This window comes from Frieseomelitta varia, unplaced genomic scaffold (assembly GCF_011392965.1).
Source record: "Frieseomelitta varia isolate USP_RPSP 00005682 unplaced genomic scaffold, Fvar_1.2 scaffold_324, whole genome shotgun sequence".
NCBI lineage: Eukaryota > Metazoa > Arthropoda > Insecta > Hymenoptera > Apidae > Frieseomelitta > Frieseomelitta varia.
Window position 1 is genome coordinate 86,294 of NW_025110062.1, and position 12,126 is coordinate 98,419.

The window sequence follows — 12,126 nt, forward strand, 5'->3', positions numbered from 1 at the left end:
AAAAAAAAAAAAAAGAAAAAAAAAAACTCTCTTGTAAATCGCACGAGATTACGAAATACAATTGCGAAAATTATGAAACAATTTTACAAATATATAATACAACGACGAAAAAACGAGATTGCACGCTCGCGTGCTACAAAAAGACGGCAGCTGAAAAATTTGTTCAAAGGAGGCTTGTTTAACGCGGAAGGGTGTCGGTCCCATCGCTGGGGCCTGCTCCAGGTTCTCCTGCGTCTCGTTTCGACTCGCATTGGCCGGTCCCGTCGGACTCTGTCGCACCGTCGCCGGGGCCAGGAGCGAGTCAGTCGGAGCACAGCATCCAGCAGCAGCGCTACCAGCGGCAGCCGAACGGAAAGAGACTCCCAGGCAAGTTCGTGGCCGGTTTTATCCGTGTGTCTACGCGCGCGTGTGGACCATGCGTGTGCTTCGGCTGCGTGGGTGTGCGCCGAGGTAGCCTACCTGGCGGCGTCCAACACGCAGTAAACCGTGCGCTCCTTCGTGTCCACGATCGCGAAACTCGGGCCACGGCGCTGCGTCCGCGTTTCCTTTCGTTCCGCTTCTACATTTCCTCCCGTACGGTGCACACCCTTCGATCGTGATCAACGATCCACTCCCGGAAGAGAAGATAGAAACGAGAGGCGGACGACCAGGTGTGCGCCGAGTTTTCGTGCGCCCAACACGCTTCTCCGATTCACATCAGTGTGTGATCAGCCAGTGCGGGTCCGTGTGTATGTGTGCTTACGTGGGTGACCACGAATGGTTTCACGATAAAGCAGTCGCAGAAGGAACAGCGGCGGAAGAATCGTTGCCGGCGACGGCTCGATGTAGCCGATCCCGGTGTCGCTTCCGCCAGCGATCGCTGGACTGGATCATCGCACGTCAGAGATGCGACGGTGGACCGATATCGGCGGAGTGTAGTAAACACGCGATCGAGAAGCCTTCCCTGGTGAGCGTTTCGTTTAGATTTAGAATCACTGTAGGATGTTTCAGTTCTGGTCGAATTGGAACGTAGAGATGAAAAGGCGGTGGTGTCATTCGGCGGTTTGTTGCATTCTTCTCTGGGCATTGGCGATTCCAACATGGCCGCTGGGACTAGCCGTGACCGCTGGGCCCGCGGAAGCCATGTTGGCAGGTGTGCTCGGCTCGAGATAACCAGTTCACGTTCGTGGAACGCACGCGGCTGAAACGGGAGCGGTTTCCCACGTATTATCGCGCAATTGTGGCCGGGCAGAGGCGAAACGATCGCTCGATAAACGTCTCGCTCTTTCGTTTCGCTGGATGAACACGATTAGTTCGTGACCGATTAGGTCGGGACCGTTTCTTTTTTTTTTTTTTTTTTTGTCTCATGCTGCTGTTTGCGCGTTGGATTTACAAACGGATCGGAGGATTTCGTCTCTCTTGTCTACTCGATCGTTGGAATAGCAGATTCTGTAGAACCATGAACGAGGCTTTTGACGAAGAAGAAGAGACGAAGAATTCGTTGAGATGAAAATGAAAAGAATCTCTCGATTGCATAATGTGTAGAACAGAGGGGGCCTTGTTAGTCGAATGTTTACGATAATGATGTACAAACAACGTTTCACAGAGCAGGAATGCAACGCGTTCAATGGAAGTCGCAAACGAATAGCAAGATGGCGGATATGTTTAACGTGGTTTACACTTGATCTTCGTGTCACGTGGAGTCCTTCGCTTAGTTTGAAAAAAAAAAAAAAAAAGAAACGAATTATCAGTAGAATTTTTTTCACACATAGGCGTTTCTGTCAGTCTCACGGCAGAATGAAAAATGTAGGGAGTTCGGGGAGAGAAGCGTAGAACAAACGCAGCCGAAGTCCTTGAATCTCGCTACCACGGCATTTCGTAATCAAAGTACACGTTACCATTTTGCAACGGTGTGAAAGTTTAGTTTAGAACTTCTTGCTCCGAAATGCTGCGAGTATTCTTTCGTTTCCTCTCTCGAGAGAAAGAAAGTTTGAATCATTTATTTCAGAGTAGAAGAACGGCCTTATCTTATCGCGAGCGGAAATAAATAACATTTGATTTCGTTGATTATCACGAAGAAGTGTATCTCTCAAATTGGTAACTTTTCACGTTTCGTAAATGTTAATAAAGATACTAATATTTTGCACATAAATAGCATATGTAAACCATAGAAACGACAGTGTGATACATAGAAATTTATCTCTAGAGATACATAACGCGCTTATTATAAATATTACGTTTCCATTGTACATGGCACCGTGAAGCTGAGATATATTCATTACTCCTTATCTCGCAATATTATTTTCCCAAGATCAAATATCCTAATTTAATAACAACAGAGTGTTCAAATTTCTTTCTATTACTGCCTGAAGTAGGAAACAATTTTTGAATCGTCGAAAATTGCTTTTCCTTTACTCCCGGCCGATTCTTTCAATTCGTAACAACATTAAACTTAAATTAATTAAATTCAATTTAAATTGGAAGATCCATCAAGAACCTCGACGAAAACGTTTAAACGTCTAGAACAAGACTAGAGTATTTCAATTTTCATTTGCCAACTATCCCAACAAATGGGTAACCAATTCACGCATAAATTTCCCTTCGACAAGACCCACGCAATTCAGCGTTCGATGAGCAGCAGGTTTGATCGAAAAATTGCAGGTGTCATCGGTATGCCGACGGACATCGTGGCGTCGTCGGCCTCGGCCTCGGTTACGGTCTCGGAGGAGACGAGCAGAGGTCGAGAGTTGGGCCTTGGGCCGTCGTCAAGGTCGGCTGCCTCTTCGGCGAGCGCGTCATCCTCAGGATCGTCGGCGCAGTCGAGCTCGAGAGGCTTCGACCCGTCTAGCGCTCTGGCCGCTTATCACCATCATCGGCACGGCTTGGTAGCCGGCTTGGGCCATCCTCATCATCGCGAATCGTCGGCGTTTGTGCCAGTGGTACCGTCGAGGTTGCACCTGGCGCCATATCCAGGCGACATGCATGCCCACTTGACCGGGCCGCCGCCATCCTCGTCGGCCACGTCGAATCCAGAGCACGACGTTGGCGCAGAGCCGTCTGTCGCGAGAAAATCCTCGTCCAGCTACGAGATTATGGCTATGATGGCGGACAAGAGGAAGGAACTAGCGGCGAGGGCTCTTCTGCTTCCTCCGCCGCCACTTCTCGAACCGCCACCCGGTTACCCGGTGTTCGCCGGTCCTTTCCCAGGCGGATCGGCGGCGCTCTACCCACCCGGTGGCCCGTTGGCTCATCAACACTTGGACAGGAGGCTGTTGAGAGCGCCGGGAAGAGCGTCCAGGCCTAAGAAACAGTTCATCTGCAAGTTCTGCAATCGACAGTTCACCAAGTCGTACAATCTGTTGATTCACGAGCGAACGCACACGGACGAGCGGCCGTACTCGTGCGACATTTGCGGCAAGGCTTTCAGGAGGCAGGATCATCTCCGAGATCACAGGTAAATTTTATCATTACGTGTCACTTTGTATCTCTTTGTATGTCGATTATTGTCGATTAACTCGCTACTAAACTGCCCAACGCTCGTTGCACAGGTACATTCACAGCAAGGAGAAGCCGTTCAAGTGCGGCGAGTGCGGCAAGGGTTTCTGCCAAAGCCGTACATTGGCCGTGCACAAGATCCTCCACATGGAGGAATCGCCCCATAAATGCCCGGTGTGCGCGCGAAGCTTCAACCAGCGCAGCAACCTGAAGACCCACCTCCTCACCCACACGGATCACAAGCCGTACGAGTGCACCTCGTGCGGCAAGGTGTTTCGTAGAAACTGCGACTTGAGGAGGCACGCGTTGACGCACGCGGTGGGCGACGTGCCACCGGAAGCGTTGGAGGAGGCACTCAGGGACGACGACAGCCCGGAGGAGGACTGCTCGGAAGCCAGCTCGTCGACATCCACGGCGACTAATTCCTCATCCTCTCTGCCAGCCTCGGCAACGAACGCGTCTTATGCTACTTCTCAGAGCTCGTCCGTGCCACCGCAACCACCGGCGCCAACCTCCGCGTCTGCTCTACCCCAGAGACCTCAGCTCCAGATCAGAAGAGACCTGCTACCAACCGTGAAACCATCCACGATGACCAGCGGCGGAACCGGCGGCCACACCGTCACCCAGAATCCACCGGCCGCGCTACCGCCACCGCCACCGTTAATTCTCACGTCGTACAGACGAAGAATCGGCTCGCCAGGTCCTTCGAGGGTGCTCCTCGAGTTGCAGGAACGCGAGAGGGAACGAGAACGAGAGCTGGAACAGAGCAGAGAGAGAGAACGCGAGAGGGAGAGGGAGGAAGAGGTGACACGACCCCCTAGGGCACCCACCCCTCAACCACCACCGCCACCTAGACCCGCTCCTGCCAGGCACGGATTCACTATAGCGGATATAATGCGCCGGTAGAAGGGGGAATACCAAATGATCGTCTGCTGTGAAATTGGATTTCGAAAACGCGGATGACGCTGCTGCAAACGAAAGGGGATCGTCATGGACGTCATTTGGATATCAGTGGTGGAAAGTGATGGATGATCGATGAAACTTCGTTTATATAAATTGACCAGACTTTGATTATATCGATTGATTGAACTCATTGCACTGGATTTCTTTTGCACGAATTTCCATTGCACGAGTAAAGAGAATGAATTTATATAAACGGGGTTCTAGTTGCATTTTGTAAGGAATATTCTTTTTTGTAGTCGGGCGATAGACAGAAGAGGATGTTTATGCGTTAGAGCTTGTAGACGGATGGCTCCAACTGGCGAAAGCTTGTACATGTTGTTAATTTTTCTTCTTTCGAAGCTAACTTTCGATGAAACGGGATGCTTCTTTGCGATTTTATTGTGCAATTTTATCACGAGACTATTCCATCGTAATGATAGATGTCTGGTGCGGTTTTATACGTCGAATTTTCACCGATAAATGATAATTGATGTTGAAACAAGATGCAAAGGCGTTTCTTTGAAAAAAAGGAAGAAACAAGTAGATGGTAGCGAAAGTGTTGAAGAAATTTTTTCTTTCAAACGAGCTTAGCCAACTTGGATTCCTGGCCTTTGTGTGGTATAAAAAAAAAGACGAAACATGCGAAATGAAAGATGAGAATCGTTTTGAGAAACGGTGGAAATATCGTTACGACAATGGAACGATGTTATTTTTCAGTCGGCAAAAGATTTCGAAAACATTGTTACAGACTGTGGTATTATTTAGTTTATTAAACTGAAAAATGTATAAATCTATTACGAAATTAAGTTTATCTATTACAACATTATTTTAGTTTAATTGTTAAGTATCCAGTACCTTTCTTTTTTTTTTTTTTTTAAGAAACAAATATTGTATTAAAGGCCAGGTATAACGTTAATTATGTATTATTGTTATTAACGGTGTTTTATGAGAAGAGAATTTATAATTGTTGTACGTATCGAAATATTCGAAATTTATCGAGTTATTGATTTAATAAGGAAATTGAATTATAGAAAGAGGCGAATTACGTAGAAGAGATTGTAGAAAAATTACATCTATTTTTTGAAACACGATTAAAATGTGATCAACGAATCGTGGCGATAATTTCACCGTTGTTTAATACGATTTTATGTCACGTTGGCCATTAAAGCAAATTTTTACCTGTAGTTATATATATATATGGCTGTATTTTTATATATTCGACAAAAAAAAGTAGGGGCAGAAGCATACAGACCTTAAGAAAAGTACAACGCGAGGAGGTTGAAAGCGTTCATTTTGACAAAATTTTATTGTATTAGTGTACTAAGAGCACATTTGTACATAGTAGTTAACATTGGGATACCCAATTATCATTGAAATTCTACTTTACACGTTGCAAACAAAAATTTCGTACCTTTTACATCGATTATACTCAATAATTAAATTGCCGGAAAATTTACTTAATTTCATCAAAAAAAATGTGCCTTATATTATAACGAATGAAGGACACAGTTCGCGAAATTGAAAGAAATTGATACAAGAAAATATTCAGAAGGTTTCTTTATTGTAAAAAGCCCTTTTTTGGTATCTTTTCTTACAAAGAAGAGAGAAATTAATTTGCAAGTGCACTCATTTTACAAATAACGATGTTTTCGTGCATATATATATCGTAATTCTGGCGTTATTTTCGTCAGAAAATTGCCCGAAACACCGTGAACAGAAACAGAAATAGGGAAATTAGGAAACATTTCCATTGTCCGCAACAGTTTGGAAACGGAATAATGGAAATTTCTCGGCGAAAGGACCTGTGCCACTGTTGCCACAGGTGACAGGTGCAATAGAATGTCAAAGCTACTTGGTTTAGGCGGTACCTGCTCTCTTCTAAAAATATTCCTGACCCTAGACCGTCCTTCCTTTTTCTTCTTCTTCTTCTTCTATTTTGCTTCGTGGAGAGAGTCATTAAAGGTTCTTTTGTGATCGTGGATGCACCATCTAACCGCAGCCCCCTTTCGGTTTTACTACCGGTTGAAATGCGTTTCTTTTACAAGAGAAACCTCTGTGGAATTTGTTCGTCGGGCTCGCTTCTTCGTCGATTTTAACGCTCCTCGTCGGCAAACCGTTTGAATCGGACCGCATTTTACGAAGAACGATGCTTCCTTTCCAGTCTCAAATGGACGAAAGTTGTACAATAGAATTGAATTTTATAAAAGAGAAGTCCTTCCTTTTTTAGTAAAAGACGCGAAGTTAAATTTTTATCTAGGAAATTCGAAAAGTTGCATTAAATCTTACTGAAAATATTCCATTTAAAGAAATATGAATTGAAGCATGAAAAAATTTCTGTACAGCAATGCTTTGGCTATGATTGATAATTATAGAAATCTTAAAGAATTGATTTGAATGGAACGATAGATGCAGAAGTGACGGATAATTGTAAACCGTATAAAACGAAATACGTTCTTTGTCCAGAACGAAATGAAAGCTATTATACAACGTTGTAATTTTTATTTCGAGGTATACATTTAAAATGTGTATAAGCGTGAAAATGATGAAAAAAAAAAAGAATACGTTTGATGTATGAGTGTATAAGAAAAAAAGAGAAAGAAAGAGAGAGAGAGAGAGTATGTGTGCGTGCGTGTGTGTGTGAAACGGAAGAATTAAAATATTTTGTACTATTTTTTTAACATATCTATTGTATAGTGATATATGAAAATGTACAATGTACTGTGTACAACAAGCACTTTCCGCGGGATGAATTCGCGGATGGTTTAAGTGTCCTGTTATTTTCTATGTTATTAGTTTACGTCATGCACGAATATCTATATTTTTAGATTTATACGAGAGTTAAGTAAGTTTGTAAATTATATTAAGAAAAACGAAATAAAAGATATTAAAAACTTTCATCTAAATATCCTTTCTTACGGTATTCAAAAATATTTTGTATTTAAATGACATAAGCATTCTGATAAATAGGTGAATGAGTAATTATTCCATTGAGCAAAAGTTACCATCTTATACGTAACATTTTCGTATTATTTTATATGTTGCCATTTTATGTAATATTTTTCGTTTTATTCATGTTATCAAAATAACTGTAAAGACTGAAATGTATTTCAGAAATGATAAAAAGGATTTCTTTTATTATTTTCAAAGTTATTGACTGAAGGTATTTTACTCACTGTTGGTAAATTACCATTCGTTAATTTCTGATTAACTGAAGGTATTTTATCAACTGATGTTATCATTTGTTATTCCACCACAGACGAGATACTAAATCTAACAAATGTGTACATTTTTGTACGCATACCTCAAAGTTTAAATGATGTGGAGAATATAAATTGAAGTTTCAGTTTTCAACAACTGAGAAAAGATCCTGTTAATCAGTTCTTTTTGGACATAAAAATTTGTAAATCTATGAGACTAGAAATACTATCACCACGTAGTGGTGAAATGATGAACTTAATCACTACTGCTGTTCTTGTACAATGGGACATATCTTATTTACGATTAGTAACATACGCTACCTTCTTTACCGATCTATTTAATTCCTATTTTGCCAACTGTTGCTTTACCAATTATTTTATTGTTCTCTCAAAATTTTAAATTATTTTATTACATAATACATAAAATTCATTTATTTCATTTACTGTTGTCAGTGCAATATTTTTATAAACATCCAATTAGAATATCCAATCAATCTTTGATCAATAATTGTTAAATAATCGTTCGTTAAATGATTTTAATTGTAAATCTAATTGTAAATATTATTAATATTGAAGTTTATTTTAAATAAATTAGAAGACTGTCAGGGACTAAATGAAATGTTACCATTTATGGAATTTCGATAATTGAATTATTAATTATAGTTTTAGTAAATTGCAATAGATAGCAACACCTCATTTAGTCATAGACAAGGAACGCACTACTATGAAATAAAAATAGCGATTAGTTCCAGCATTTTACCGCTACGTGGTGATAGTGTTTTAGTATCCATGAATCGATTAAATTTTCATTTTTCAAAAGCTCTAATTAAAGAGTTTACTTAATTTGTAATCTTTTACAATTGTATTTCTGAACTTGATTGAATCCAAAATTTTTCCTTTACTTTACTTGACCCTCGAAATGTATATATAAAGACGTATACATTTTTTATACAAGTTTGTAATTACTAAACTCATCGAAACTTACATAATTATTCAGAAATTACATTTGAAATTACAAATGAAAATTTATTATTCGTGAACATTGTTAGAGCCTTGTGTACAACAAGTTTTGAATATAAATTTCTATTAACTATTAATCAATTAACTATTAATTATTTCGTGAATATTTTTTGGACTGCCGCTGGATTACTCTTCCATGTTAAATAAACGGTTCTAATCAAATACGAACGCTGATTTGACAAAAGACTTTCAGTATTTATCACAAGTCCAAAATATAAATTATTATCGATACCTTCAGTTTTAATGCAATTAAAGTTTTTTTTTTTTATAACATATGAACATATAGATAAACTTTTATACTATTTGGCATTAGTGACTTGATTTAAGTGAAAGTCGCAGTCTTTTAATTTAACACGACAATATTACATTAAGCAAGATTTTGACATTGCTTTATTAGAAATAAATCACCAGGTAATGGGAGAGAGATGAAACTGCAATAATTTTATAATCTTCATTTTACAAAGTGAAAAAATATCGATTGCAAATTTCTTTGAAAAAACAAGCATCATATGCATTATACATATGGTCAAAGATTTCATATTAATGCATATAATATTCCTGATGGTGCGTTCAGACTTTATACAGTTTATTATACCAAACTCTGCTAATACAATAAATATAAATTCGGTTCTCAAATTGTTATTTGTTTTCTAAATAATAATAAATGGATTTAAATAATAAATAATGGAAGAAAATCAAATTTAGTTCGAGAAAGCATTTGTTTGTTTAATTTTCACCACGTTGCATCCACTGTATGACGCGCGTACGTTTGTTATGAATCCCATCCTGTGTGAGTAAGGATAATCAACTTGCATTAATTTTGTCTCCAATTTGTCTTACATCTGGAAACTCAATTTTTCCAAACGATGTGTCGACATACGAGCAATAGAAAACTTTTTCACTTAACGTGAAACAGTGGATGCACATTTCTAGGAAATTCTACTTTAACTCTTTCAAGAGAAAAACTGACGTTTTAAGCAAATATAGCAGTTCCGGGGATACCATTACTCATACGCACGACAGTCAAAGACTAGAACTATCGACGACTAAAGTATAAAACTTAAACAAGAAAATAATTTGACAGATCATATCAGAAAATAACAGACTTACATCTATCTGTGCACAGTATTTTATAAGAGATCATTTTGATCGTCAAAGCTGCGCCGTTGTCAATCTATAAAATTTCTATAAATTCATTAGGAATTGATTATTTTATCGAATGCTTGTACATTCTCTAATTCATGTCAACGAGTACTTGTCTATGTTTGTGGAATGCTTGAAAACTGCTTTCTTGAAAAACTTTCAAAAGATGAATATCTTTTCGTACAAATAATAGTTTTTTTTTTTATTAAAAATTTATGTACACGTACAACGTATTTGTTGTTAAAAATTTGTAGATTTGTATAGAGTGCCAAAAGTGTGGAAAATAATTCGCATCTTCTATGAAATTATTTAATCCTAATGGTGCTTACTTAAAAGTATCATTTTGTATAAGCGCTTTCATCTGTTCAATTATAATAGTATTGAAAGAGACGTAGACAATGTACATTTGTGAATCACTCGTAATATTTTATACATAAAACAATTTCCTACCTATTTCTTTAATTATATTTTCAAAAGCGTGATTTTTAATTATCATGCAATAGTAATTTACGATATCAAGTTGTTTCTCTTTCCCCTATATTCACCAATATACCTAAAATTATCTACTGACACAGAAATTTAATAAAAAAAAGTCACAGGAACCTTAATTTCAGACATAAATAATATAAAATTTACCTACGTTTACAATACATCAAAAGTTACAAATACATGGAAGAACTGTGAAGAAAATCTCTCGTGTGTCAATATCTCTCTGATTCTTGAAGTTTTATACAGGATGATTTTATACAGTGCCTTAATCAAATAAGAAATGATTCTACGAAAAAAAAACGAGTCGAGAAGAAAGAATAATTTTTTCGTTAAAGCATCTATTTCGTAAAAAATCGCGTTTGAAAATTTATCAAGTATACTCGAGTCTTAATTAATTTCCTATTAGACATAATCGATACGAGGATATTCTATGCGCAAGAACAAGCGAAAAGTGTCGAATAATTCCTTCTTCTAAGACCTCATTTTCAAAACGGACTTTGAATATTTTAAAAATTGCCTTTAAATTCCTCGAAAATGAATCATACAAAAAAATTTTATTCCACGTTCTTTACGTTATTTTCGTACACAAAGTAAATCCTTTGTTCACGTCCAGAATCAGCTAAATTCAAGTATAGCTTTAACGAAAATTGCTACTGTGCACGCAGTTTGTGAAAACAAATGACGGCCTTCGTTGACGTTCAGCTCACTTGTCTCCACAAAAGCGTCGCAACTAGGCGCGCCAAACGTCTCCCTGATTCCACCGTGCGTACGTGGAAACGAGGCTCGGTTTTACGAGCGGTGTCGACTTTATAACACGCACGAGGTGACTAAAAATCGACAATCTATTCACTCCGTCGGCACGTCTCGACGTTTCTACGCCGCGTGATAAGTCTTGCATCCGTGGGTCTGTAGATTCTCTCCCTCCCCCCCTTTCACTCCAGCGGTGACACACGGCGGCGAAGTTCCTGTGAAAATTTCGGCGTCGTTCAAAAGCTGAAGTCAAACATGGGCGTGTTTCACGAGGTGTCTCGGTAAATCCGGTAAAGCGGCGAAGGCAAATCCCTCTTCTGTCAGCGGCGCGCGCGCTGAAATGCACGGCAATATACACTACCGGCCCCGCCACGTCGCGTTTTATGGTTCCGCGGCGGAAATTGAACGGCTCTCGTTCCCGAAACACCGTGAACGAGCTTCGAACGAACGGGGAAGGTTTGGCGTGCAACCGTCTGTTTGTCTTTGTTCCTTAATCCTTTCGTGACGAAACTGTTTTGGTAGCCTTACGTTCGAGGGTTGGAATTTGGCATAACCTTACGTTCGAGGGTTGGATTTTAGTATAATTTTGGTTTCGAGGGTCGAAGCAGTCACGAGTGGCTTTCTACCGAATTAATATCATCGCATAGGTACTACATACGTAATTATACTGTGTAATTAATGTTTGATGAACGGTGTAATTAAATTCGATCGGAAGATTAATACTTTCGTTGCGTTTTTCAATTTCATGATGAAAGAATCGTTTCATCATTTTCATCTAGCAAATTGAAACTAAAACAAGAAACAGGAAGAGTACTTGATGGACTGATTCCTTTGCATTAGAAATCGGATGATGTATAACTGCGTATAACGTAGAAAACTATATAAAATGTCTAAAATATGTATAAAATTACATGAATATATTACATATATATAATATAACAATTATATCATAATGTTATTTATAGTATTTATACTACTTATAATGTTATTTATACTACATTTATACTAACATTAATTATACTCTACAACAATATAATAATTATATTATAATGTTACTTATACTATTTATACTATTTATATTGTTATACTAACATTAATTATATAACAATAT

At 38.9% G+C, this 12,126-nt stretch overlaps 1 protein-coding gene across 3 annotated transcripts; it reads left to right on the forward strand.

Moving 5' to 3' along the window:
- Positions 1-291: 291 nt before the first annotated feature.
- On the forward strand, positions 292-5,292 carry LOC122530048 (protein bowel-like). 3 transcript variants are annotated; one of them, XM_043656680.1, is made up of 3 exons: positions 292-946; positions 2,641-3,433; positions 3,528-5,292. In XM_043656680.1, the coding sequence occupies exons 2-3, from the start codon at positions 2,652-2,654 to the stop codon at positions 4,378-4,380; spliced, it is 1,635 nt and encodes a 544-aa protein (XP_043512615.1). In that variant the 5' UTR covers positions 292-946; positions 2,641-2,651; the 3' UTR covers positions 4,381-5,292. The 3 variants fall into 3 exon arrangements, with proteins under 3 accessions (XP_043512615.1, XP_043512613.1, XP_043512614.1); XM_043656678.1 differs by lacking the exon at positions 292-946 and adding an exon at positions 972-1,132; XM_043656679.1 differs by lacking the exon at positions 292-946 and adding an exon at positions 1,142-2,553.
- The last annotated feature ends 6,834 nt before the right edge of the window (positions 5,293-12,126 follow it).